Here is a 27,183-nt window from a genome sequence, read left to right as displayed (position 1 = left end):
CGTCTTCCCCTCTCCTTCCCTCTTTCCTGATGAGGCAACAGTTTGTTGCGAAAGCTTGAATTTTGTGTGTGTGTTTGTGTTTGTTTGTGTGTCTATCGACCTGCCAGCGCTTTTGTTCGGTAAGTCACCTCATCTTTGTTTTTATATATAATTTTTCCCACGTGGAATGTTTCCTTCTATTATATTGATATCACTTTATTAAAAACTAGATAAGAAGAATTACGTAACTTTGTACTTCCTATTTCCATAGGAATGCCTTGAGTCTGTCACTTGGTAGAGACAAAATACAGGTCTCTTACTCTGAGTACATTTAACAATAACTTCCACATAGTATTCTGTCTAATACATTGATCACACAGCTAGCCTATTAGAAGACGATGCTGTTGTCTTATCCAATGTGCTGAGCAGTACTGTGTTTGGCTGTAAATAGAAGAGTCAATGCAGCGGTGTAGCAAAACTTTTCTGGGGGTGGCTAAGCCATTGTCATTTGTTCTTCACTGCAGCTTGCAGCAACTCTTTTCATGTGGTTGTGTTGCAAGGTAGCAACCTTGCTTTGATACCTCACTCTTTGGATTACACCACAGTTTCTGTAGTCAGTTTGTAGTCAATTGTTTGTGGACAGCTTTCCTACATTTTGCTCGTCCTCAAGGTTTGTGACTGATAGTCAGTTGCAGCCGACAATTAAGTAACCAAATGATTGGTTTCAATTATTTGTTGGGAAAAGATATGTTTGTATAAATTTTAACCTTGTCTGCATCCTTTTACCAATAAACAAAATGAGAGACAGGCGCAATTCTCATAGTTTCTGATATTTGTTTTATGGACATAAGACCATGGTCCAATGCATAATCCTCTGCCTAACATTTCATCTTCCACTGCTAGAGAAATCACAAGAGTTGTCAACAAGTCATAAAACAGTTACAGTCTCAAACAAACTCAGTGATACTAACTGTTTTTGTGTGTCTATGCAACAGTTGGTTTGCTTCATCATCAGATGGATGCAGAAGATTTTGAAGTCCCACTGATGTATGTTATGGAGCTTGTAGTGGGGAGGAGTTGATGTATGTTTTATTTAGTGCTTAGGCCCACAACTTGTCTAGTGCCCCCTGCGGGTCCGGAGTAAGAATAGGCCCGAGGTATTCCTGCCTGTCGTAAGAGGCGACTAAAAGGAGTTTCAACCATTTCGGCCTTCAATGTGATGGTCCCCATTGGGGTTTGACCTCCATTTTTCAAAATTCTACAGAAGTACGAGCCTTTTGGGGAAGGACACCTTACGTGGTGTATCACCGGTCCTCAGTGCACTAAGACCTTGGCACTCATCATTGTAATGGCGTCATAACTGCACCCACTATTCATCAATTTGGGCCTAAACACCTGATGGGTTGCACAAGCTACGCCCATAGTGCATCCCCATCTGCACCTAGATCATGATGGACTTTCCATGGCACCGGAAATCCAGCACGGTAGCCAGCCTGTTGTGGTGGGGTCGTCATGTACCCTCTAGGTTGTAGCCACCTGACAACACAGGGATCATACTGCCAATACCTGAGCTGCGCCCTCCCCACCTAAGCCAAGGAGTAGATGCCTGTCTACCTGGGGCATCAGAACTCCCGGCAACGGTCATCCTGCCAGGTGGCCCTTGCTGAGGCTGGGTGGCGCCTGTGGGGAGAGCCCCTGGTCGGAGTGGGTGGTATTGGGGCGGACGTTTCGCAGATGAAACGTCAACATGCATCAGGTCACTCTGTGGCTGCGTCTTCTGAGAGGAAAGGTTCTGTCTCTGTCTCTGGTTCTGGTACTTCTGCCTTTCCACCCTTGGCCACTCCCTGGGAGGAAGGACAGGCTCGCCGGCTTGGGGCGAAATACTTCCCCTGCTATTTAATCTGTTCTCGGACCGATGGGGGTACGTTCGCCACCTCAAAGCCCATGTTCTTTGTACAGCATATCGAGGAAATCTTTGGAGAAATGGAGGCTCTTACTAAAATGCGTTCAGGGTCCATTCTGATAAAGACCACCTCCACTACACAGTCAGTGGCACTCCAGGCATGTGACCGACTAGGGGACATCCCAGTGTCCATTGTCCCACATCTGGCGCTCAATAGGACACAGGGGATTATTTTCCATCGGGACCTCCTGCTGCAATCTGATGAGGAGCTCAGGGCCAACCTGGAGTGCCGTGGCGTGCATTTCGTCTGTGCATTTCGTCCAGCGAGTCCAGCGCGGCCCCAAAGATCGTCACGTCGACACTGGGACCTTTATCCTCACCTTCGAGGGGGATGTTCTCCCGGAGAAGGTAAAGGTGATGTGTTCCCGGTGCAATGTGCGAGTTTACGTCCTGCGTCCTATGCGATGCTTTCGATGTTTAAGCTTCGGGCACATGTCATCACAGTGTGAAGCTGAGCCCCTTTGTGGTGATTGGGGACGTCCTCTTTGTGAGGGACATATATGCACCCCACCACCTCAGTGCGCCAATTGTCCTGGCCTCCACTTGCCTAGATCTTTCGACTGCCCCTCATATCAGAAGGAGAAGAAGATACAAGAATTGAAAACCTTGGACCATCTGTCTTATTCTGATGCCAGGAAGAAATATGACCGCCTCCATCCCGTGATGTTGACGTCGTCGTTTGATTTGGTCGTGTACACTCCTTCCGCAGTATCCTCACCCCTATCCTGTCCCCCCTCCACCTCCTCACTCCATCCGGGGTCTATGCCTCCGCCTCCCAAATCCTCCTCCCTCGCGGCCCCTGTCCCCTCTGCCCCAGAGGCCACCGTTCCTCCTGCTGTCCGTATTACTCTTTCTACCTTTACTTTTTCTGTTTGTACTGTCTACACTCCATCGTCATCCGCAGTTAGTCGGGCTGACATGATGCACCTGATTGCTCAGCTTCCTCCGCCGTTTTTATTGTTTGGTGACTTCAATGCCCATTATCCCCTTTGGGGTTCTCCTGCATCCTGTCACAGAGGCTCCCTCTTGGTGGATGTTTTTAACCATCTCAATCTTGTCTGCCTCAATACTGGCGCCCCGACTTTCCTCTCGGACTCTACTCATACCTACTTCCACTTGGACCTCTCGATCTGTTCTACCACTCTTGCCCGTTGGTTTGAGTGGTATGTCCTTTATGACACCTATTCGAGCGACCATTTCCCCTGTGTCGTTTGTCTCCTGCACCACACCCCATCCCCACGTCCCTCGAGATGGAACCGAAAGCTGACTGGGGACTTCACTCCTCCCTGGCGACCTTTCCGGACCAAGATTTTCTCAGCTGTGACAGTCAGGTTGAATACCTCACGGCTGTTATCATCAATGCGGCCGAACGTTCCATTCCTCGTACTACCTTTTCTTCACGTCGCGTTTCGGTCCCCTGGTGGAATGAGGCTTGCAGAGACGCTATCCGTGCTCGACGACGTGCTTTACGCACCTTTCACTGCCATTCTACACTGGTGAATTGTATTACTTACAAACGACTCTGAGCGCAATGTCGTCGAGTCATCAAAGACAGCAAAAAAGCTTGTTGGGCCTCTTTCACAAGCTCCTTCAACGTTTTTACTCCCTCCTCTGTCGTCTGGGGTGAGGTACTTGTGGACCCTGTGGATGTCTCCAACGCCTTTGGCCACTTTTTCGCGAAGCTCCGCCCATTACCACTCTTCCTTCCACTCGCTGAATCTGGAAGATTATAATGCCCCCTTTACCATGCGGGAACTCGAACATGCACTTGCACTGTCCCGGTCCTCTGCTCCGGGGCCAGATGCCATTCACGTTCAGATGCTGACACACCTTTCTCCGGCAGGCAAATGCTTTCTTCTTCGTACCTAAAATCGCGTCTGGACCGAAGTTCAGGTCCCCATGCATTGGCGTGAGGCCGTCGTTGTTCCCATACCCAAACCCGGGATGGATAGACACCTTCCTTCTAGTTACCGCCCCATTTCTCTTACAAGCTGTGTCTGTAAGGTGATGGAGCACATGGTTAACGCTTAGTTGGTTTGGATTCTTGAATCTCGAGGGCTACTTACCAATGTTCAATGCGGCTTTCGTTGACGGTGCTCCACTGTTGACCACCTTGTGACCTTGTCGACGTTCATCATGAACACATTTTTGCGAAAGCGTCAAGCGGTAGCTGTGTTCTTCGATTTGGAGAAGGCTTACAGTACCTGTTGGAGAGGAGGTATCCTCCGCACTATGCACAGGTGGGGCCTATGTGGTCACCTGCCCCTTTTTATTGGTTCATTTTTAACAGATCGAATGTTTAGGGTGCGTGTGGGTTCCGTATTGTCCGACGTCTTCCTTCAGGAGAACGGAGTGCCTCAGGGCTCCGTTTTGAGCGTAGCCCTTTTCGCCATAGCGATCAATCCAATTATGGATTGCATTCCACCTAACATCTCTGGCTCTCTTTTCGTCGATGACTTTGCGATCTACTGCAGTGCCCAGAGAACATGCCTCCTGGAGTGCTGCCTTCAGCATTGTCTTGACAGCCTATACTCATGGAGTGTGGCTAATGGCTTCCGGTTCTCTGAAGAGAAGACGGTTTGCATCAACTTTTGGCGATGTTAAACATTCCTTCCACCATCCTTACATCTAGGTCCCGTTGTTCTTCCATTCCTGGAAACAACGAAGTTTTTAGGGCTCACACTGGACAGGAAACTTTGTTGGTCTCCGCATGTCTTTTATTTGGCTGCCCATTGTACATGTTCCCTTAATGTCCTCAGTGTTCTTAGTGGTTCATCTTGGGGAGCAGATCGCACTGTCCTGCTTCGCTTATATCGGTCCGTAGTCTGATCAAAGCTGGATTATGGGAGCCTCGTCTGCTCGGCCATCCCTCTTATGCCGTCTGAACTCCATCCATCATCGGGGGTTACGTCTTGCGACCGGAGCATTCTATACTAGTCTCGTCGAGAGTCTTTATGCTGAAGCTGCCGAATTACCATTGACCTGCCGGCACGACGTACTGCTTTGGCGGTATGCCTGCTGGCTGTTGTTAATGCCCGACGACCCCTCTTATCAGTCCTTCTTTGACGATTCTCTCGACCGTCAGTATGGGTTGTATGTGTCTGCCCTGCTGCCCTCAGGAGTCCGCTTTTGTCACCTGCTTCGACAATTGGATTTTGCCCTCCCTACAACCTTCAGAGAGGGTGAGAGCCTGACACCACCTTGACTCCAGGCTCCGGTTCACTTTCATCTTGACCTCAGCTGTTCCCATAGGATGGTACTCCGGAAGCAGTGTATTGCTCATGGTTTGTCGAACTTTGTGCGCGACTCGCCAGTAACACCTTTATTTACACTGATGGCTCCAAAACTGATGATGGTGTCGGCTGTGACTTTGTCATCAGGGACATCACCTTTAAATACCGGCTCCTCGACCAGTGTTCCAGCTTTATGGCTAAGCTTTTTGCTCTCTCTCAGGCCGTTCAGTATGTCTGCCGCCACCGCCATTATCCGTATGTACTCTGCTCTGATTCACTGAGTGCTCTTCAGAGCCTTGGAGCTCCATATCCGGTCCATCCCTTGGTGCAACAGATCCAGCAATCCCTCTATTCTTTTGCTGATGATGGCTCTCCTGTTAGCTTTATGTGGGTTCCAGGCCATGTAGGAGTGCCTGGGAATGAGGCTGCTGTGGCCAAGGCTGCAGTCCTCCTGCCTCGGCCAGCCTCCCTTTGTGTCCCATCGTCTGACATTAGTGGGGTTGTTTGTAAGAGGTTTGTGTCATTATGGTGGGATACTTGGTCGTCACTTCAAGAAAATAAGCTCCGGGCCATAAAACCGTTCCCAACATCTTGGACAACCTCCTTCCGACCCTCTCGGCGAGAGGTGGTAATTTTGTCCAGGTTGCGGATTGGGCATTGCCAGTTTAGCCACCACTACCTGCTATCCGGTGACCCCACCCCGCAGTGCCCTTGTGGTCAAGCATTGACAGTGCGCCATGTTTTATTGTCGTGTCCCCGTTTTAATCAATCTCATGTTGTCCTGTCTCTGCCATCACCTTACAGGAAATTTTAGCTGATGACACTCGAGCAGCTGCTCGTGTTCTTCGTTTTATTACTTTGACGGACTTGTCCAAAGACATCTAACTCTTTTAATTATTTTATCTGTGTCTTTGTAAGAACTTTCTGGTGCTCCCCGCCCCCCCCCCCCCCCTCCCCCCTTGAGTTATTCCAGATTATATGTGCACTTACATTTGTGACTGGGCGCTAATGACCTTAGTAGTTGAGCGCCCTCTTGTCTAGTTTCAATCCTTCTTTCCTGTTAAAGTTGTTTCTTTGGTTTTTGAATTTTTAATATTAAGTTCACTGGGAGAAAAAGAGAGCGTGTAGGTCAAATTTCATTTTTAGATGTAAACGTACTTAGAAAACCTGACAAAACTTTAGGACATAAAGTCTGCAGAAAGCCAACTCGCACGGATAGATACCTTCACAGGAATTACAGTCAGCGTGTCCAGAGAAAAGAGAAGTTATCTAAATATTGATGGACAAGGTTCAGAGAATTTTATTTGATCATGTGACTAATTTCTCACCCTCTTAAATTTCCTGTACCAAGTGGATTCGCAAGCCCTCTGAGGTGACCCTTCATTCTTTACAGAGGAAGGTGAAGGAGGTGTCATTTTGCTGGGTGCAAGGGCATGTGAGAATCGCAGGGATGTGAGACCGCAGGTGAAGCAGCCAAGGGTGATGCGTGGAAAATATGCCACATGGAAAATACTGTTGCAATGTGCTATCTCCTAAATGCAGCCGTCTCACTGCTGAAGCAGAGATCAGGCACCTATTGGAAGGAAAGGAACTGAGGTAGAAGAACAAGAAGCTGTGGGCCCCTGACCATTGTGGTGAGATGAAGTTAATTTGTTTAAATAACTGACTGGCATGTTCAGCTTTCATCTGAGCTTTGTCTGCCAAGATTGTGTTTGGAACCTTAATTAATACACTTTTGCTGTCAGCAAACATAGTTCATGAACTGCCTTTAAAGTTATTGGAAGATCATTACACAATTTAAAATTTAGAGTGGGCCCAGTACCAATCCCTGTGGCATTCCAAATGTTATATTCTCCCACTCTGCAGTTGTTTTCATGCCTGAGATAGTCTATTAATGAGACCCATTGTTTTCTGTTTTGAATGTAAAACTGCATCTATGCAGGCGATTCACTGTTAATGCTGTAACACCTTAGTGCGCAGATTAGAATCTTGTGATCCACACAGCTAAGGATTTGGCGAGGCCACAGAATTAACAGCTTAATTTTACTTGTTTAGCTTTTTAGCTTTTTCTTGGGTAAAATATTCCGGAGGTAAAATAGTCCCCCATTCGGATCTCCGGGCGGGGACTACTCAAGAGGATGTCGTTATCAGGAGAAAGAAAACTGGTGTTCTACAGATCGGAGCGTGGAATGTCAGATCCCTTAAACGGGCGGGTAGGTTAGAAAATTTAAAAAGGGAAATGGATAGGTTAAAGTTAGATATAGTGGGAATTAGTGAAGTTCGGTGGCAGGAGCAACAACACTTTTGGTCAGGTGATTACAGGGTTATAAATACAAAATCAAATAGGGGTAATGCAGGAGTAGGTTTAATAATGGATAAAAAAAATAGGAGTGTGGGTTAGCTACTACAAACAGCATAGTGTACGCATTATTGTGGCCAAGATAGACACAAAGCCCACGCCTACTACAGTAGTACAAGTTTATATGCCAACTAGCTCTGCAGACGATGAAGAAATTGAAGAAATGTATGATGAGATAAAAGAAATTATTCAGGTAGTGAAGGGAGACGAAAATTTAATACTCATGGGTGACTGGAATTCAACAGTAGGAAAAGGGAGAGAAGGAAACATAGTAGGTGAATATGGATTGGGGGACAGAAATGAAAGAGGAAGCCGCCTGGTCGAATTTTGCACAGAGCACAACATAATCATAACTAACACTTGGTTTAAGAATCATGAAAGAAGGTTGTATACATGGAAGAACCCTGGAGATACTAAAAGGTATCAGATAGATTATATAATGGTAAGACAGAGATTTAGGAACCAGGTTTTAAATTGTAAGACATTTCCAGGGGCAGATGTGGACTCTGACCACAATCTATTGGTTATGACCTGTAGATTAAAACTGAAGAAACTGCAAAAAGGTGGGAATTTAAGGAGATGGGACCTGGATAAACTAAAAGAACCAGAGGTTGTACAGAGATCCAGGGAGAGCATAAGGGAGCAATTGACAGGAATGGGGGAAATAAATACAGTAGAAGAAGAATGGGTATCTTTGAGGGATAAAGTAGTGAAGGCAGCAGAGGATCAAGTAGGTAAAAAGACGAGGGCTAGTAGAAATCCTTGGGTAACAGAAGAAATATTGAATTTAATTGATGAAAGAAGAAAATATAAAAATGCAGTAAGTGAAACAGGCAAAATTGAATACAAACGTCTCAAAAATGAGATCGACAGGAAGTGCAAAATGGCTAAGCAGGGATGGCTAGAGGACAAATGTAAGGATGTAGAGGCCTATCTCACTAGGGGTAAGATAGATACCGCCTACAGGAAAATTAAAGAGACCTTTGGAGATAAGAGAACGACTTGTATGAATATCAAGAGCTCAGATGGAAACCCAGTTCTAAGCAAAGAAGGGAAAGCAGAAAGGTGGAAGGAGTATATAGAGGGTCTATACAAGGGCGATGTACTTGAGGACAATATTATGGAAATGGAAGAGGATGTAGATGAAGATGAAATGGGAGATATGATACTGCGTGAAGAGTTTGACAGAGCACTGAAAGACCTGAGTCAAAACAAGGCCCCCGGAGTAGACAATATTCCATTGGAACTACTGACGGCCGTGGGAGAGCCAGTCCTGACAAAACTCTACCATCTGGTGAGCAAGATGTATGAAACAGGCGAAATACCCTCAGACTTCAAGAAGAATATAATAATTCCAATCCCAAAGAAAGCAGGTGTTGACAGATGTGAAAATTACCGAACTATCAGCTTAATAAGTCACAGCTGCAAAATACTAACACGAATTCTTTACAGACGAATGGAAAAACTAGTAGAAGCCAACCTCGGGGAAGATCAGTTTGGATTCCGTAGAAACACTAGAACACGTGAGGCAATACTGACCTTACGACTTATCTTAGAAGAAAGATTAAGGAAAGGCAAACCTACGTTTCTAGCATTTGTAGACTTAGAGAAAGCTTTTGACAATGTTGACTGGAATACTCTCTTTCAAATTCTAAAGGTTGTTGTTGTTGTTGTGGTCTTCAGTCCTGAGACTGGTTTGATGCAGCTCTCCATGCTACTCTATCCTGTGCAAGCTTTTTCATCTCCCAGTACTTACTGCAACCTACATCCTTCTGAATCTGCTTAGTGTATTCATCTCTTGGTCTCCCCCTACGATTTTTACCCTCCACGCTGCCCTCCAATACTAAATTGGTGATCCCTTGATGCCTCAGAACATGTCCTACCAACCGATCCCTTCTTCTGGTCAAGTTGTGCCACAAACTTCTCTTCTCCCCAATCCTATTCAATACTTCCTCATTAGTTATGTGATCTACCCATCTAATCTTCAGCATTCTTCTGTAGCACCACATTTCGAAAGCTTCTATTCTCTTCTTGTCCAAACTATTTATCGTCCATGTTTCACTTCCATACATGGCTACACTCCATACGAATACTTTCAGAAATGACTTCCTGACACTTAAATCGATACTGGATGTTAACAAATTTCTCTTCTTCAGAAACGCTTTCCTCGCCATTGCCAGCCTACATTTTATATCCCCTCTACTTCGACCATCATCAGTTATTTTGCTCCCCAAATAGCAATACTCCTTTACTACTTTAAGTGCCTCATTTCCTAATCTAATTCCCTCAGCATCACCCGACTTAATTAGACTACATTCCATTATCCTTGTTTTGCTTTTGTTGATTTTCATCTTATATCCTCCTTTCAAGACACTGTCCATTCCATTCAACTGCTCTTCCAAGTCCTTTGCTGTCTCTGACAGAATTACAATGTCATCGGCGAACCTCAAAGTTTTTATTTCTTCTCCATGAATTTTAATACCCACTCCGAATTTTTCTTTTGTTTCCTTTACTGCTTGCTCAATATACAAATTGAACAACATCGGGGACAGGCTACAACCCTGTCTTACTCCCTTCCCAACCACTGCTTCCCTTTCATGTCCCTCAACTCTTATAACTGCCATCTGGTTTCTGTACAAATTGTAAATAGCCTTTCGCTCCCTGTATTTTACCCCTGCCACCTTTAGAATTTGAAAGAGAGTATTCCAGTCAACATTGTCAAAAGCTTTCTCTAAGTCTACAAATGCTAGAAACGTAGGTTTGCCTTTCCTTAATCTTTCTTCTAAGATAAGTCGTAAGGTCAGTATTGCCTCACGTGTTCCAGTGTTTCTACGGAATCCAAACTGATCTTCCCCGAGGTTGGCTTCTACTAGTTTTTCCATTCGTCTGTAAAGAATTCTAAAGGTGGCAGGGGTAAAATACAGGGAGCGAAAGGCTATTTACAATTTGTACAGAAACCAGATGGCAGTTATAAGAGTCGAGGGACATGAAAGGGAAGCAGTGGTTGGGAAGGGAGTAAGACAGGGTTGTAGCCTCTCCCCGATGTTGTTCAATCTGTATATTGAGCAAGCAGTAAAGGAAACAAAAGAAAAATTCAGAGTAGGTATTAAAATTCATGGAGAAGAAATAAAAACTTTGAGGTTCGCCGATGACATTGTAATTCTGTCAGAGACAGCAAAGGACTTGGAAGAGCAGTTGAATGGAATGGACAGTGTCTTGAAAGGAGGATATAAGATGAACATCAACAAAAGCAAAACAAGGATAATGGAATGTAGTCTAATTAAGTTGGGTGATGCTGAGGGAATTAGATTAGGAAATAAGGCACTTAAAGTAGTAAAGGAGTTTTGCTATTTGGGGAGCAAAATAACTGATGATGGTCGAAGTAGAGAGGATATAAAATGTAGGCTGGCAATGGCAAGGAAAGCGTTTCTGAAGAAGAGAAATTTGTTAACATCCAGTATTGATTGAAGTGTCAGGAAGTCATTTATGAAAGTATTCGTATGGAGTGTAGCCATGTATGGAAGTGAAACGTGGACGATAAATAGTTTGGACAAGAAGAGAATAGAAGCTTTCGAAATGTGGTGCTACAGAAGAATGCTGAAGATTAGATGGGTAGATCACATAACTAATGAGGAAGTATTGAATAGGATTGGGGAGAAGAGAAGTTTGTGGCACAACTTGACCAGAAGAAGGGATCGGTTGGTTGGACGTGTTCTGAGGCATCAAGGGATCACCAATTTAGTATTGGAGGGCAGTGTGGAGGGTAAAAATCGTAGAGGGAGACCAAGAGATGAATACACTAAGCAGATTCAGAAGGATGTAGGTTGCAGTAGGTACTGGGAGATGAAAAAGCTTGCACAGGATAGAGTAGCATGGAGAGCTGCATCAAACCAGTCTCAGGACTGAAGACCACAACAACAACAACAACAGCATTTAGTTTGTGAGGTGGTGCATTGCTTTCTCTGTTGTGTAGCCTTTACAAAGGCCAAACTGAAAGAAGGAAGTTAACAAATTCTGCTCACTTAAATGAGTCAGTAATCATCTTAGGCCACTTCTACTTTTTACCGCTGCATATTTGAGCCCGTCAGGAAATATTCCCAAAGTCATTGATTGTTTACAAAGATAATGTAGGAGTAATCCTATTAAATCAACACAAGATTTTAACATTCTTTGAGAAATGCCGTGGTAACCAGATGAATTATTCCATTTTTGTTTTGTAATGTGCTTACAAGGTGAAGGCCTCGGACACATCCAACCGGTTTGGCTCACAATTGGCAGGTCATGGCAGATCACTTGTGTATCATCTAAAATGAAGGACTCTTAAGATGTTTTGCACAATTTACAAAATATATCTTGAGAATGTTTCAGAACTGTATATTGCTGATAACAAGTTTTGTGTCATGTGGATTTCTTGAGGTGGATGAACTAATACTGTCATATAGCCTATAATGACATGTTTATAGATTAAAAGGGTCACCCAACTTGCACAGTAGAAGTAATATCGTCAAACTGCATTGTTAAAATTTAACAGCAAGTTAAAACTTAATTTAGAGGCATCATAATTACAATTTGCGCTTGAAAAGCCAGCAGATATTGCGCAGCAGTGTGCACACAGTAACAACCCATAGTATCATTCATTATCAACTTTGAGTGCCAGTTTTTCAGGCAACGTTATCCTATGCATGGTACACATCAAAATTAATTACTGAAAAACAAATATTTTGAAATGTAATTTAAGTCTCTATTCCACTGAATCTCAGGAAAAAATAATTTAATTGTACAAAGGTTGCATGCCTTAGATGTTCACGGTGCCACAAATATATTTACTTTGTCTGTTTCCATCTAGTTGTTCAAAGAAATTTGAGGATTGGAGTGAATAAAAGAGCAATTGTAAAACAACCAGGATTAAAATTTTAATTCTTTACTAATCCAAATAATTTAAAAAAAATTATTTACATATCTTGTTACTTCCTAATTGATTTACTTATCTTATTAAACCTCATATTCCCATCAGTTTCAATATGGAGAAAAATATGCTAGGAAAAGAAACTGCGGAATACATGTAGGAATCAAAAACAGATCCTCTACTTTCCACCCAAGCGCCTTGGATGCTTGGCTTGCCCTGCTTTTATTGAAGGGTGTTGTTAGCTTTATGGGTATATAAGCAGTATACATAAAAGTTTTCATTCTTGATTTCTCTGATAATACCCATTTGTGGGTGCCATATATAGTAATGAGTTCAGTTTTCTGTTGATCCTGTCAATTTTGAGTCGAATATACATCATGAATTTAAATGCAATTTTCTCAAAGATGAAGGGGGGTGGGGGGTTGTAAACCAAAATATATGAACCCTTCAGTTTAGGTGGTACACAAGTGACCTGCCAAACATGAGTAATACAAGTCTAATTGATTGGCTCTTTCTCACCTTCTCCTTGTCAGTTATTGTAGTTCTTAAACTAATGTCTGATGGTTGTGCATGCAGTATGTACAGGAACCCACATTCAGTAGTTTACTACTGACTGCAGTGTTTACTGGAAGTAATTATGGAATTTGGTGGTCAGTGCTTTGAAAGTGTCACAGTTCCTGTCGAAACTTTTTTCTGGGGTGCTTCATTTCATTTCAGTCACCATTCTTGTTTGTTTTTTGTTTAATAATGTTCTGAATATTTTTTCCTGTATTCTTGTAATGTTTTATATTTTGAAATTTAAAGTCTCAAGTACACCTTGTCCTCTGGATTAGAAAGAGTTCGCTCCTTCTAGCAATACACACTTTAATACCAGAAGTTATCCATCCATTATTCTTGTTTCTGTTTTAATTTAATTTTGGTTGTTTTTAAGGGAAAACAAGACCAAAGGAGCTGTAGGAATATTTTTAAGAAAGAGTTCAATTTTTCATCAACACTCTATGTTTAATATATAATTCCTCATCATTCTGAATGTAAATTCTCCTTAAACATTGTTGATGATTCTGTGATACAATGCCTTTCGTCTATGACCTATATCTAAATGATCAGGATATTTTATTGCTAACATTTGACCATCAAGATCAGATAAACAGTTGACTATCAGTTTTAGCTACCGTATTTACTCGATTCTAAGCCGCACTTTTTTTCCGGTTTTTGTAATCCAAAAAACCGCCTGCGGCTTGGAATCGAGTGCAAAGCAAGCGGAAGTTCTTAAAAATGTCGGTAGGTGCCGCCACAACTTAGTTCTGCCGTCGAATATATGTAGCGCTACACAGGCATGCTTTGTAGGGTGCTGTTTGTAGGCACAAAGATAAATACTGGCGCCAAAACCTCTGCGACAGTAAATAAATTAAAAAAAAGGTGGAAGACAAGCTTTTTTTCTCCGCGCCGAGTTTCGACCACTGCATTTTCATACATTATCCAACGAAGTAAATACTAATTCCGTATTGTTCATCTTCGAATGTAGTAGCATTTCAATGTACTACGAAAACCCGACTGGCAAGAATGTTTAGGATGTTTGTCAATATGGCCAACTCTACGTTCTGAATATTTTCCTATCTGTGAGAAGAGATGGTTGCTAATACGAACTTTTATAAATTGTGAATCACATGCAGTATTCTCGTCACCATAAGAATAATACGAATATAAACATTTTGCCATGTATTGTTTCGTGATTGCTACTGTCTCATTTAAATCCTGTCCGCGTAATAAACCACAAAACTAGAGTGAGACAACAGCAAACGCGGAAGAATATAATATCATGTCATGTGTATATTCGTATTATTCTTATGCTAAACAGTGATACAGTCAGAAATGAAGCGAGGCAATTGCCTAGATTTTTAAATCTAAGATGACTCTAATTTCTGTGCAGAATGTAATGTACTAAAGAGGCGCCGACAAAGATTTTCAAACGGAGAAAAATTTTTGCTAAACTCTCGTTCAGAACATCTTCTATCATACGCAGTCTATTATTTGGTTCTTGTTAGTCATTATCAAAGAAAGCAGTAGTGTAAGTAACAACAAGTAGCAGTCTCTTGCCATTGTTTCGCTAATGAGACGATTCCTCTCTCTCTCCTTTTCTTTTTTTTTTATTTGTAAGCGGCGGTAGCGCGCTCAACAGCAAGCCATGCCGCGATCGGCGACAGGCCGTAAATACGCAGTATCAGAGTACGACAAACAATGCATGACACAGTACAGTAATGCATTTTCAGCGTAGAGTGACGTAAACACCTATAACAAAGAAAACTGCGCTTATCAGATCAAAGAAAAATAAGCAATCAATTCAAACCAGACGAAGCACGTGAAAAAGGAAGGGTACCCGTATAAATACGGACGGAGCGCCTGACGCGTAGCAATGGCTACCTGGTAAAGCTTAACTGCTAAGCTTACGACTCGAACCAAACTACTGTAGCTGTATCGTCATTCATTCGACCTAAATTGTCTCATATTACAGTGGACCAACTTTGTTTCGATTTGGAGATGCTGCCTAAAACTTTTCTCTCCCCATGAATTTCGAGTCTCAAATTTCAGGTGCGGCTTAGATTCGGGAAATTTTTTTCCCTTGATTTCGAGTCTCATTTTTCAGGTGCGGCTTAGATTCGCGTGCGGCTTAGACTCCAGTAAATACGGTAAATCACAGCAGGTTGTTGGGTCTAAAATAAAACTGTCAGTAGCTGTTGCACTATGTCCTTCAAACCTTGTAGGGAATTTTATTGTTTTCCGCAGTAAATCCGAAGCTGACTATCAACAACACTAGGTGCCATATAGTTTTCTGGCAAAAAAGTCAACACTAAAACCTCCACCAACAATCTCTCCAGTTAACTGTGCACAACCTTATTAAAACTTGGTGACAGACATCTTGTTATACATTATGAGCCATTATATCTTACTGATGGTCAGCTGTGTGTCCAGATACTGGCCTGACAATTAAATATTTTCATATGCAGCTGATGGTGTATTTTAACTAATACTTACAAGCTGCAGGGCACCCAGCATACAAGATTTTCACTAACTAAACTATTGCTAGGTGCTTTATGACGCTCAAGATATATCCTGCTGGTGGCTGCAAACTGTCATTACAACAAGCTTGTGTATTATGATCCCCTATACACAACTTGTGTACAGTGTAGAAACATGTAGTATTATCTCCAAAACTAATATTCATTTCCAATACTTGCACCCCATTTTGAGTAGAACCAATAAACTTGAAAGGTATTTTTTTCCTGTGTAAAGTGTCTTAGTGTCCATGCCATGGAAGTACGTACGCTTTCCTCACCATTTTTGTTTAATTTTACTTTAGACACCTTGTTTTATTCTTGGAGTTCCCATATAATGCACACCACTTTGTATTTTAATTGTTCTTAAGCACGGTCTTCATAAGATTAAAGCTTGTGAATGACTTTATCTGATCATGCATTTGCAGGGTATTCATAACTAAATATTTTGTATTTCAGGTTGTCTAGGCTTGAAGCATTTACTGAATCGTGAAATTATGAGATGGTCCTTGGCGGCACACGACATATGCTTTACAAATATGTTTCATTCATACTTTTTTATGTTGGGAAAATGTGTACCTGTAGTTAGAGGGAAAGGTGTATATCAGGTTTGTACATACATTATTGATGTTGCTTATTTTTTGGTAGAGATACTATGTTGACAAGTAATGCTCTAAATTAATTGTTTCAGCAAGCGTTAGATTTTTGTCTGGAGCAGCTGTCAAAGGGAAACTGGATTCATGTGTTTCCAGAAGGACGTGTTAATATGGCCAAAGAATACATGAGATTGAAATGGGGTATTGGCCGTCTGATATATGAATGCCCAAAACTTCCACTTGTTATTCCGATGTGCCATATTGGAATGGATAACATATTGCCAAACACTCCACCCTACATTTTACGAATGGGAAAGAAAGTGACTTTAAATTTTGGTAAACCTATTGATTTCAGAAATATGCTGCATGGTCTCAGAGAAAGTAATGTCCCTCCACAGGAGGCAAGAAAAGTTATCACTGACAAAATAGAAAACACACTGATGCTGCTGAAGGCAGAAACTGAAAGACTTCATCTTATTACCCTGCAATCTTGACATTAAAATGTTTGTTGCATTTTTCTTCAAAATGTTGGAGATTTTGGTGATGTGGGCATTAACTTGCTGAGCATGAGACTGCAAAGTCTAATATTGAAGGAAAAAGTCTTACATTTATATTTTTGCTAGTCATTTTTTAAATTATTTTTATAGTTCTCTGCAAATTATTTACAAAAAGGAACTTCTGAAGACTATAAGAGCACAATTCTTGTTATTGATGTTTGTAAATTCCATCCATTGTAATATATAGGCCTACACGGGACTCAAAGTATTATGTGAGTTTTAGTTGCCACAGTGGTTATGTTGTGTGCACTCATCTCATCCTGTTAAGACCTGTAAGCCCTGGGTAATTTTACAGTATTGGTGGTCTAAACCTTCATGCTTTAAAACAAGAAGTTAAAAGTAAGTTAAATCTGACAAAAAAGTTTGTTATTCATTTGTGTGAAATGGAACATATAATTTGTTATTATTTTATCCTGGAGGCATGGAATTATGCCCCAACGTTTTTCAGCAATTGCACTGTAGATAAGTGCAAAGTAAGAGAAATGCTGCCCCCTTCATCCTTTCTACTTCCCCCCCCCCCCCCCCCCCCCCTCTCTCTCTCTCTCTCTCTCTCTCTCTCTCTCTCTCTCTAGCTCTAGTCAGATGAACTGAATTGTGAATTTATAATTTCTTGGCAACGAAAGAGATAAACTAGAGTGAAACGAATTATTGCAAAAATCATTTTATGCTGTTCGTTGTATATGTACCAGTAATTTAGTACCTATGACATATATTACAGTGTAATAACAAATTTTGTTGTGTGCTAACTTGATGGAAGAAGCGGATTTGTGGAAGAAACCGTATCCGAGACACAGTTGCTGGTGCATCACTCTTAAGTATCCAACTTAAGATTTGTAATAATATGGTTCTATTTCGACAAGTGCAGCAGGTGGAACAACACATTCTAGTCATTGAATCAGTGCCTTCTTGTGTATTGTCGTTTTACTGTCTTTTGGTATTACTGGTAAACATGAATAATTATGGTGAAGTTGAAATCAACTGGTGTATTTGAAAGCATGTTTAAAATAACTAAAATGTGTGAAAGCTATTTTTTGATGAAGATAAAGTGAGAGCTTTGTCAAATGGTAATTTGCTGTATCATAAGTAATCCATTGGTAGCATTTCTAGGTGCCTGCCAAATATTATAGAAAATCAAAATGATTTTGTGCTACATCATCCATCTTCACAGCTATTTTCTAAACGTTAATTGTGACAGGTTTGTTGTCCCAGATATTTTTATATTCCATTATTGTGTACCTGGAAAAAAAACTACAGATTATAAAGCAGTTTAAAGTTACACTTGTTTCATTTAAATCTTATGTTGACTTTCTCATTATTAAAAGCAACATATAATTCCTACATAATCTTTAGTGAGACATGAATAAAAATTGAATATATACATACTATTTTAGTGTGATGTAGTTTTTTTTATCAGATTTGTGGTTTATAATTTTATTTGAGATGGCTAATTTTTTGTCTGACTTTTGTAAGTTGTTAAGCAGTCTTTGCAGAAAAGGCAAAGTGAGTAAAGTCAAAGAACATCATTTTCCATATTTAAAAATTTATTGTGCTAAACATAAATGAATTTAACTCGGAATAAAAAAATTATGAAGCTACTAACAGCAAATAAAAGTAATAATAGCCATGATTGTCATAGGTTTTGCCATTACTGTATTACAGATTAGGATCAGCATGTTCTTACAGTGTATGTGGAGTAGAGTTGCAATATCACATTACCCATGAGTGCAGTAACTTGGTTTGTAACAATTCTCAACTTCTCTCCAATAGGTTACAGTTATTTTTTATTTCTTTACAGATTTTTGTTGCCTTACAAATTCTGATCCATTGTTTTGTTACATATGTACATTTCACAATGTCAAGTAACTGACATTAAATTTTTAAATGATATGCTTTTATAACAAGTTATATTTCAGGTTGTTGGTATTTTATGGTGACATGCTTTTAAAAACTGTAATAATTTTTAAAAAAGATCTGGTATGGTGCAGTTATTGTAAGCACATGCCATATTTATTGTGTTTTTCTAAATGCAAATTAAATTTTTATAAACATTGAATTCTCATTTTTGTAGCTGTATTTTTAATATAGAAGTGTGTGATTTCTAACAGCAGAGATTCTGACTTCGCGGTCCTGTAAACAAATCAAGATAAGCAGCAAATAGGTTTGTAACGTAAGTTGAGGAAATGTGGCTTACAAAGCACTCATGCAACTCATCCTAGAATATTGCTCCAGTGTGTGGGACCTGTATCATACAGGTCTAACAGGGGATGCTTTTTTTTTGGGGGGGGGGGGGGGGGGGGGGGGTGTTGAGGCTGCTGTGGAAGTGATAGTTAACTATTGGTAAAGTTTAAGTGCAGCTGTATAAGTGTTAGCATGCTTGTATTTTTGGAACTTACATTGTCAGATAGTGGTAATAGTTGAGTTGCAAGGACAAAAAGCTAAGTATGTACTGTAGTGTTGTTGTAAGCAATAGTTGGAATTTTAAATGTTTATGCAGAACAGGTGTGAGCTCTTTATCAATTTCGATGATAAAAAGAACACTGTGTTCCCATCGAGTTTGTTGATTTTCTACTTCTGTAGTGAATGTGTCTTAATTAGGTCTCAATGTGCACACCTAGTAGTAATCATATCAAATAAAGGAGACACCAAACATTTAACTATTTTAGTAACATTTGCATATCATATACTCAAGTTTCTTATAAATTACAGACATGTATCATGAGTCAATTGTTTTTATTAAACAGTACCACTAAAAGTTGTATAATCAGAATTTTTCATTGAACACAAACTGTTAAATAATAATCTATCTTAAAGCAACAAAAGATCACAATGAACAATTGTGGAAACTGCTGCAGTCTAGTGAGACAATGTGAAGACTGCTTACACCTTTTTCATGTTGGGTGCTGCGAAACTACCAGCTTGAATGGATATGTGGCTCGCCTTGGGCGTTTCTGTAGTTTGGATATTGTGTCACTATGTGGCGGCAGAGCAGCTGATATTAAAACTCAAAGCTTATCTGGTATGAGGGGCAATCAAATGAAAACTGAGTACCCGCCACCGTGGGACCATTCAGTATTAACCATCACACATTATGACCGTTATCCCACTAGGAAATGAGACGATCAATCTGTTTCGTAAAATGCATTTGGCTGGTGATGAATCCACAACTGCACCCACTCATGCACTTTGTTGTCTGATTGAAATTGACATCCACACACGTGTGACAATCTCACAGTGAAAGATCCAGGAAGTGCAGATGGAGTGCTTACCAACCAAATCACTGAAGAGTAGCCTTTGTCCATTTGCCAGTTTGGGGGCGTTTTGAGGAAGACCATTTGCAATAGTAGCCAGAACACCAGAGAATTGTACACATTGACAAATAGGGTTTACGATGGCACTAGAGAATGCTCATTACAATAATGTGAAAATTGTTTCATTCTGAGCGATATGATGCACCATGGATGAAGTCTTCTATTGAATGCATAAATGCAGTGTTTTGTGAGTCACTTGATAGATTGGGATGATCACATATGGAGGTGACTAATGTGTCGCCCCTTAGATGGTTGCACCACACACACCGTCCAATCCCTGTGATTTCCAATATTTTCATTAGGTCTTCTTTTAGGATAAATTTTTCCTTAAGACAGATTTGTTAAATGACTATAGAGGCAGTTGTGATAATAGATGGCAGCTTGGACATTACGAAGGTTAAAAATCATTATGCACTTGGACTTTTCCATCAAAACATAAAAAGTTTATTAGAGAAAGAGTTTCTCATACCAGTACAAGGCACTCAAACATCTAAAGGTAGTTCCGTAGAAACAGTATGCATAAAAGAGAATCTTGAAGTCACAGAAATTGAACAGGTGTGCCCAGATGGATACAAGTTAGTATCATGTTACTGTAGCCATAATAAGAGGAAAAATGGGTGTGATGGTGGGAGGGGCTAAGTACACAAAATGTGGAATAAGGTTGTAATATCACACACACGTTGTCCATGAGGTGAAAAAAGTACTGTATGTAGTAAATATCTAAAAGAACTGTCACCTGGCCAACCTGTATCCAAAAGTAAATAACATGGTGTGTGTGTGTGGTTTTTTTTTTTTTTTTTTTTTTTTTTTTTTTTTTTTTTTTTTTTTTTTTTTAAAATTTGCGTGCTGCCTTTGTTGTGAACCTAACTACAGTCTGTAGATTTCAGAAAATATACATATAGAAATTTTTCAGAAAATATACATATAGAATTTCCTGAAGATTTTTATTTTGTCTCCTGCATTACACATTGCCTCCACAAATTCAGATTTTCTTCAGTGCTCATGAAGTTAAGTAACTCCATTAGCTGTTATATTACTTGAGACAATCTTCTACATCTTACATCCATGTCTAAAAGATAAAAAATTCGCTTTGTTTCATGTCCAGTAACTTTTTCATGCAAAATACCACATTTAAATAAAGGTAAAAAGCATTAGGAAGGTCATTTATTACATTTAACGTTTTTCTTTAATATCTGTTATCTTTGCTAATCAATCTGGTACACGAGTTAAACATTGCTTTTGCCTAAAGCATATAATTTAACTAAGTGAACCAGAAAATATACAAGCAATTTTCCAGCATTGTTAATAATTTAGTTGACACTTTCATCAGCCACTATCTCTTTTGAGCTAGTCCACATGTCAAAGGAAAAAGCATGAATTCTTTTGATTGTTAATGAACCTTCCTCTGTTAAGAAAGTTCACATCAACAGGTAACAATTAGTATTTGAAAGTCTCATCTACTTGAGAGGTCCATTCATACTGTAAAACACACAAAAGATAATAAACAGTCCAGTACTGATGCTAAATAATAAGCAACCCAGTAGTAAAAGTAAACAATGTGTTGTGAAATACTATTGTTCACACACACACACACACACACACACACACACACACACACACACACACACACATTCTGCATCTAAGTTCCTTCTTCCACTTTATAGCAACATCTGTCTTCATATACTCTAGAAAGACACCCCTCTTCTTTCCTTAATACTTACTTCGTAAGCTTTCTTCAGGTATGTAAAATTTTTTTACTAGTCATTCCATTCCCTAGAAAACTTTCACCTTCACTTTAGCAACAACTAACACTGATTACATAACTCTCATTTTTTTTTAAATAGAAAACTCCACTAATGCTACCTTTTTTTCCCCTTAACTTTGTTTTTCCAGTAATATCCTTAATATATACTCCAGCTACTGGGAAAATTTGACTCTGAGTAATTTTTTCCCTTAGCACATCCTGAATTATACTAACAAACTTCCTGAATCCAAAATCAACACAGTTTTCATCCTTTTAACTTCTCCCAATAACAATTGGTCTCGCCTGTCCATTAATTTCCCCCAGAGTTTAACTCCTCTCTCTCACACACTCCCTATTGCAAAAAGCTTGCTTCAAACCATTAGTGGATGAAGTTGTGTTATTACGTTAATTTTTGGCCCTGGTACGCCTTTTAGCAAATTCCATATGTTGTGCAAGCCTACAATCTTCCCAGACATTGGGTCTTTTAGCACAAAGGTATGCGTGTGCTTCACCAAGATGACTTCATAAGGCCCTTCATACAAATGAAAAAAAGTCATTATTTGTTCGCCAATTTATTTACGTGATATAAACGTCATCTCTTACTTTGAAATTTGGTACTTCTGACACCTGATTTTCCTCTTGTTTGAAACCCTGTGCTCCTCGTTTTAAATTGTTGCTAAAAATCTCAGTGATAGCACTTGTGTCTGCTTAATCCTTACTTGGTCAATTAAATTCCCTCAAAATCTTTTCCCTTTTGCTTCATCCCCAATAACTTCTTTAGGTGCTTCTCCAGTACTGTCTTGAGGTACATCACTTCAAATTCCTTCAAATACCATGACTACAATGTATAGATTTGGAAGAACCTTCCCAGCTCTCGCATTAACCATACAGATGGATTGCCTGGTGGGTGGAATTTTGAAATCAAAACTTGCTTTACTCCCTATTCCTGTAATAATTCCTTAAATATTGAGGTGTAAATTGTGGGCCATCGCCAAACAATAGTTTCACTTGCATCCCTGCTTTGGTAAAATATTCATTTCTCACGATTCACATTGTTGTTTTTCCTGTAGCTCTAACTGTCAGCTATAGTAATGTAAGTTTTGAACAGACCTCCAATACAACCAGAATGTTCTGTACGCATTGTCCTTGTGATAACAGTTCATAAAAATCATTGCTACTGAGCACCACAACTCTTTTGGCAAAATTGAATAATGTGTGTACTCAATTTTGTAGGACTTCCACTTTGCTTTGCATCATAGCTCACATGTTGAGATAACATTTCGAACATTCTTGCACATCCCTTTAAAATAACAACATTTTTTTCAAATGATTAGAACATTTATGTGCACCACGATGGCCAAACCCATTGTGAACATATCTGATTAAAGAAACCATACATTTGCCTAGAGTACATAACTTCCATAGATGGATCTCAAACCTTTGACTACTGAACAATACTCTTTCGTGCAGTTTGAATTCTTCCCTCAAAAGTGGGTTTTCCTATCATCCTTCTCAAACTTCCTCAATCCTGAGAACTTTCCTCTGTTTCTTTTTGACTTTTCATGTAAATTCTTTTATTTCGTTACTGCACTCTGTGCCTAAAAATAAATCTTAACTCAGCATGTACCCCTCACAATCTGGTATTTCCCCGCATCCTGACTGGAACAGGAAATAGTGCATTCACAAAATGATTCTCATCCCCCCCCTCCAATGATAAATTTCAGGATGAAGCTTGTGCAAAAATTAATACTCATCAAATGAGACAGCTATTCAGCAATCTGCTTTGCATAAAAAAATGTAATGGCTCAGTGATCAATATGAATGACCATGTTATGCCCAGCTAATATATAATGACACTTCTTACAGATCCATACAAATACTAATGCTTATACTCTATGATCATGTACTAAGACTGTGGCTGTAAAACAAGGGTTAGGGACGAGCTGATTTATATGAGGAATTGCATAGTAAAGTTTAAATAAAATCTTACAAATAAATTATCAAGTACATGCAATGTGATTTTTTGTTTTCATAAGTCATTGTTTCCAAATATGCTCTAAGACAAAAAAACCACACACATCGTGAAGAAGTTATGCAAACGGATCATAAATTGATATTCACAGGTATTTACAGACAGTGCAAAATTGTAAAATTTGGTGGCTCACATTCGAATGTATGATGCTGTAGTGCAGTTTCACTGTGCAGCTGGCATGGACAGTAAACAGAGGAGATGTTTATACCAAGGCATAAAGTCCCTGTGAATTTCGTTCTGTGTACTCAGTTGGGCAGTAACTATGCCTCACAGGTGTGTCTGTACAATATAAGCAGATGTCAGCATTTGAAAGAGGACATGAAGTTGGGGTAAAAGAAGTGGGTTGGAGTAATGAATGAATCACTATACATTTGAACAGGAGCAATGCCACTATTTGACAATGTTAGTAGGAATGGGTGAACCACAGCTGAACATAGTGCAAGAAGGAAGCAGTCGATCTAGAGTCAACACGATGTGAGGACTGAGCAATTTTCAGAAAGGCACTCAGAGCCCTAAATTCATCATAAGTGAAGACGATATATTAGATATAGTGTATGGTAATCACGTAACGTGTCTGCCCACAAAGAATCTAATTCGTTGTACAAGGTACTGACGTGGTCAAATAAATGCAGATGTAATGTAACAGGCGTTTGTGGATTCTAGGTAGGTAGCAGGAATGACACTTGCACTGGTTGCAGGTAAAATATTAACAGTATTTATTTATAGAATTGTGGAGTAGATGTACAAGGCATCTGCACTATCAAACAGCTAAGAAGAAACTGAACTCTCATGCAAAACCCCAAAGACATCAAGAAACTCAAAGAATGTCTGACAAAGATAATTACACACTGATTTTAACACAATAAGCCATTGCTTGGAGGGCAAAGTCTACACAGAGTTTCTTCCTCTCCAGTGCAGAGCACCAGTAGGAAACTCTGGCCGTGGCATTAGAGCTTCCATTTCCTGTTCACTCAGTTGCCAGAGTGTGACCCTGCTGTGGTAGGCTTCAAAGCAGAGAACTGGATCATTTCTTCAATATTCTCTTCTGGCTAGTTATTCTTGTGGCTGGCTACTTTTGCAGAACAGCAGCTCGGTCATTTCTTGCAGGTAAAAGGGTATTTGGTGCCCGACTAGTCCAACTGATGCCAATGGCCTTGCTGCAGTGGTAACACCAGTTCCTGCCCGATCATCGAAGTTAACCACTGTTGTTAGCTAACACTTGGATGGGCCACCATCCAGGTCTGCTGAGTGCCGTTGGCAAGTGGGGCGCCTTTTGCCCTTGTGAGGCTAATTGAGGAGCTACTTGATTGGGAAGCAGAGTCACAAAAACTGACAACAGCCGGAAGAGTGGTGTGCTGACCACAAGCCCCCATATCCACACCCAGTGATGCCTACCACTGAGGATGACACGGTAGTTGGTCAGTACCGTTGGGCCTTCCGAGGGCTGTTCAGACAGTTTTAGTTCAGTAGTACAACTTGACAGAAGTTGTGACAAGCCCTATGGTACTACTCATAATGTGAATGCTGGTTGTGGTCTGTGTCAATCAATCTCTGAAGCCATAGAACTTTGACCTCCTCTGGTGTAAGTGGCTGATGTTGGGTTTTAGTATTTCTTCTACCCCTAGAAACTATTGGTCAGCCAGTACTGTATTTTCCATATTGCTCATTGACATATTCTGCAGGAACCAGGTGGGTTTTAATCAATGTAAGAAGACTGTGGAAGGCTTCCCATGTAACACAATGTAAAAGGTATACTCTCCTCACTTGAGGGTTGAATCTGGTCCTATCTAAGAAGGTTTTAGCACTGTGGACTGTGTAATCCTGGAGCATAATGTATTCTCAATCTGCTTTGTTTATGAAGACATGTTCACCACGTTGTTGCAGAGGCTGATTACATATACGAGGGACAGTCAAAAAGTTTCTAGCCCGAGATAGTTACCTTAATGTCTCGCACAAACACCACCACCTACTTTTATGGTGACTCTTCGGGTATGCAAGTCAAATTTCGCGGCTCTATCTTCGTTACTTTTCCGCTAGGATGTGTTGTGTACCATAATGTAAGCAAAATGGCTAATATCAAGAGAATCGAGAACTGTGCTGTGATTTAATATCTTCATTTGAAGGGAATGACGCCCAAGGAAACTGCAGAGGACATGTGGAATACACATTAAGGACAGGGCTCCATCTTATCCAATAGTGAAAAGCTGGGTGTCAGACTTCAAACGTGGAAGAACAAGTGTGGAAGATGCCCCAAGGAAAGGAAGGCGCGGCACCATTGCCACCGGTGAAACAGTGACTGCAATTCACGATACAATTTTGCAGGATTGTCGAACAGCATTGCAGTACACTGAAACCAAATTTGGAATGTCCCATGGGTGTGCTCATGACATTGTTGTGGATATTTTGGGAATGCGGAAAACTTCATCTCAGTGGGTCCCAAAAGACTTAAATGCAGATCAGAGACAGGAATGTGTGTAGTGTTGTGAAGAAGTCATCCACTAATTTGAAGCACATGAAGACGGGTTTCTTGCAGGTATGTGACAAAGGGCAAAAAGTGGGTTCACCACTTTGATCCTGAGGCAAAACAAGTCACAACAATGAAAACATCCTTCATCCCCTACTCCAAAAAACTTTCAGGTGCAAAAATCAGCCGGTAAGGTGATGGCATCAGTCTTCTGGGATGCAGTTGGGGTAATTATGGTGGATTACCTGCAAAAGAGCATAATTATCAATGCGCCATACTATTGCACCCTCCTGCATCATTTGAGAGAAGAGAGAAAGAAAAAAGGCACAGAAAATTGTTGCGTGGAGTTCTTTTGCATCAGGACAATGCACCGGTTCACAAAGCCCTTACAACACTGGAAACTCTGCACGACTGCGGGTTCAAATCGTTACATCATCTGCCATATTCTCTGGATTTGGGCCCATCAGTCTTTTTTCTTTTTCCAAACCTAAAAGAAGACCTCAAAGGATCATTATTTGGCAATGATGATTCAATGATTGATGCTGTTAATGCTTGGTTGGACTCAAAGTCAAAGACCTTTTATTTGAATGGTTTGCAGAAGATATCTGAGCGTGTCCGCAAGTGTATTAGTGTACACGAGTATTATATTGAAAAATAAATTGGTATTAAGAAATTTCTATCATTCATTATTTGTTAGGCTAGAAACTTTTTGACCTCCTTGTAAGTGAATTGTGCTGTCTAATTTGCTGGATTAAAACAACTAAATAAGTAGTAGTCAGTAACGGTGCAGGAGAGAGAAATCCTGCCAGAAGGATGAGGCCTCCACTATATAAGATTCCTGCTAACAGTGCTTGTAAGCCGTCCTTCAAAGCTGTTCTAATACCTAGGAGCACCCATGGCAAGGCTTTTGTGTACTGCTCCTTGTGTTGCATAATTGCTGCCTTGAGGGTAAGGTGCCATCACTACAATTGCTCTGTGGGTGGTAAGCT

General features: G+C 40.5%; 1 protein-coding gene across 1 annotated transcript in view; it reads left to right on the top strand.

Moving 5' to 3' along the window:
* Positions 1 to 18,868, top strand: part of LOC126484342 (tafazzin) — a 35,267-nt gene extending 16,399 nt beyond the window's left edge. The window contains exons 3-4 of the mRNA XM_050107794.1: positions 15,953 to 16,101; positions 16,185 to 18,868. Of these exons, the coding sequence (XP_049963751.1) occupies positions 15,953 to 16,101; positions 16,185 to 16,583 (548 nt within the window). The 3' untranslated portion in view covers positions 16,584 to 18,868. The remainder of the gene's footprint in view (positions 1 to 15,952; positions 16,102 to 16,184) is intronic.
* Positions 18,869 to 27,183: the final 8,315 nt, after the last annotated feature.

Source organism: Schistocerca serialis, chromosome 6 (assembly GCF_023864345.2).
Source record: "Schistocerca serialis cubense isolate TAMUIC-IGC-003099 chromosome 6, iqSchSeri2.2, whole genome shotgun sequence".
Lineage (NCBI taxonomy): Eukaryota > Metazoa > Arthropoda > Insecta > Orthoptera > Acrididae > Schistocerca > Schistocerca serialis.
The sequence above is the reverse complement of the archived record's forward strand: the minus strand, read 5'-3'. Positions and strand labels throughout refer to the sequence as shown.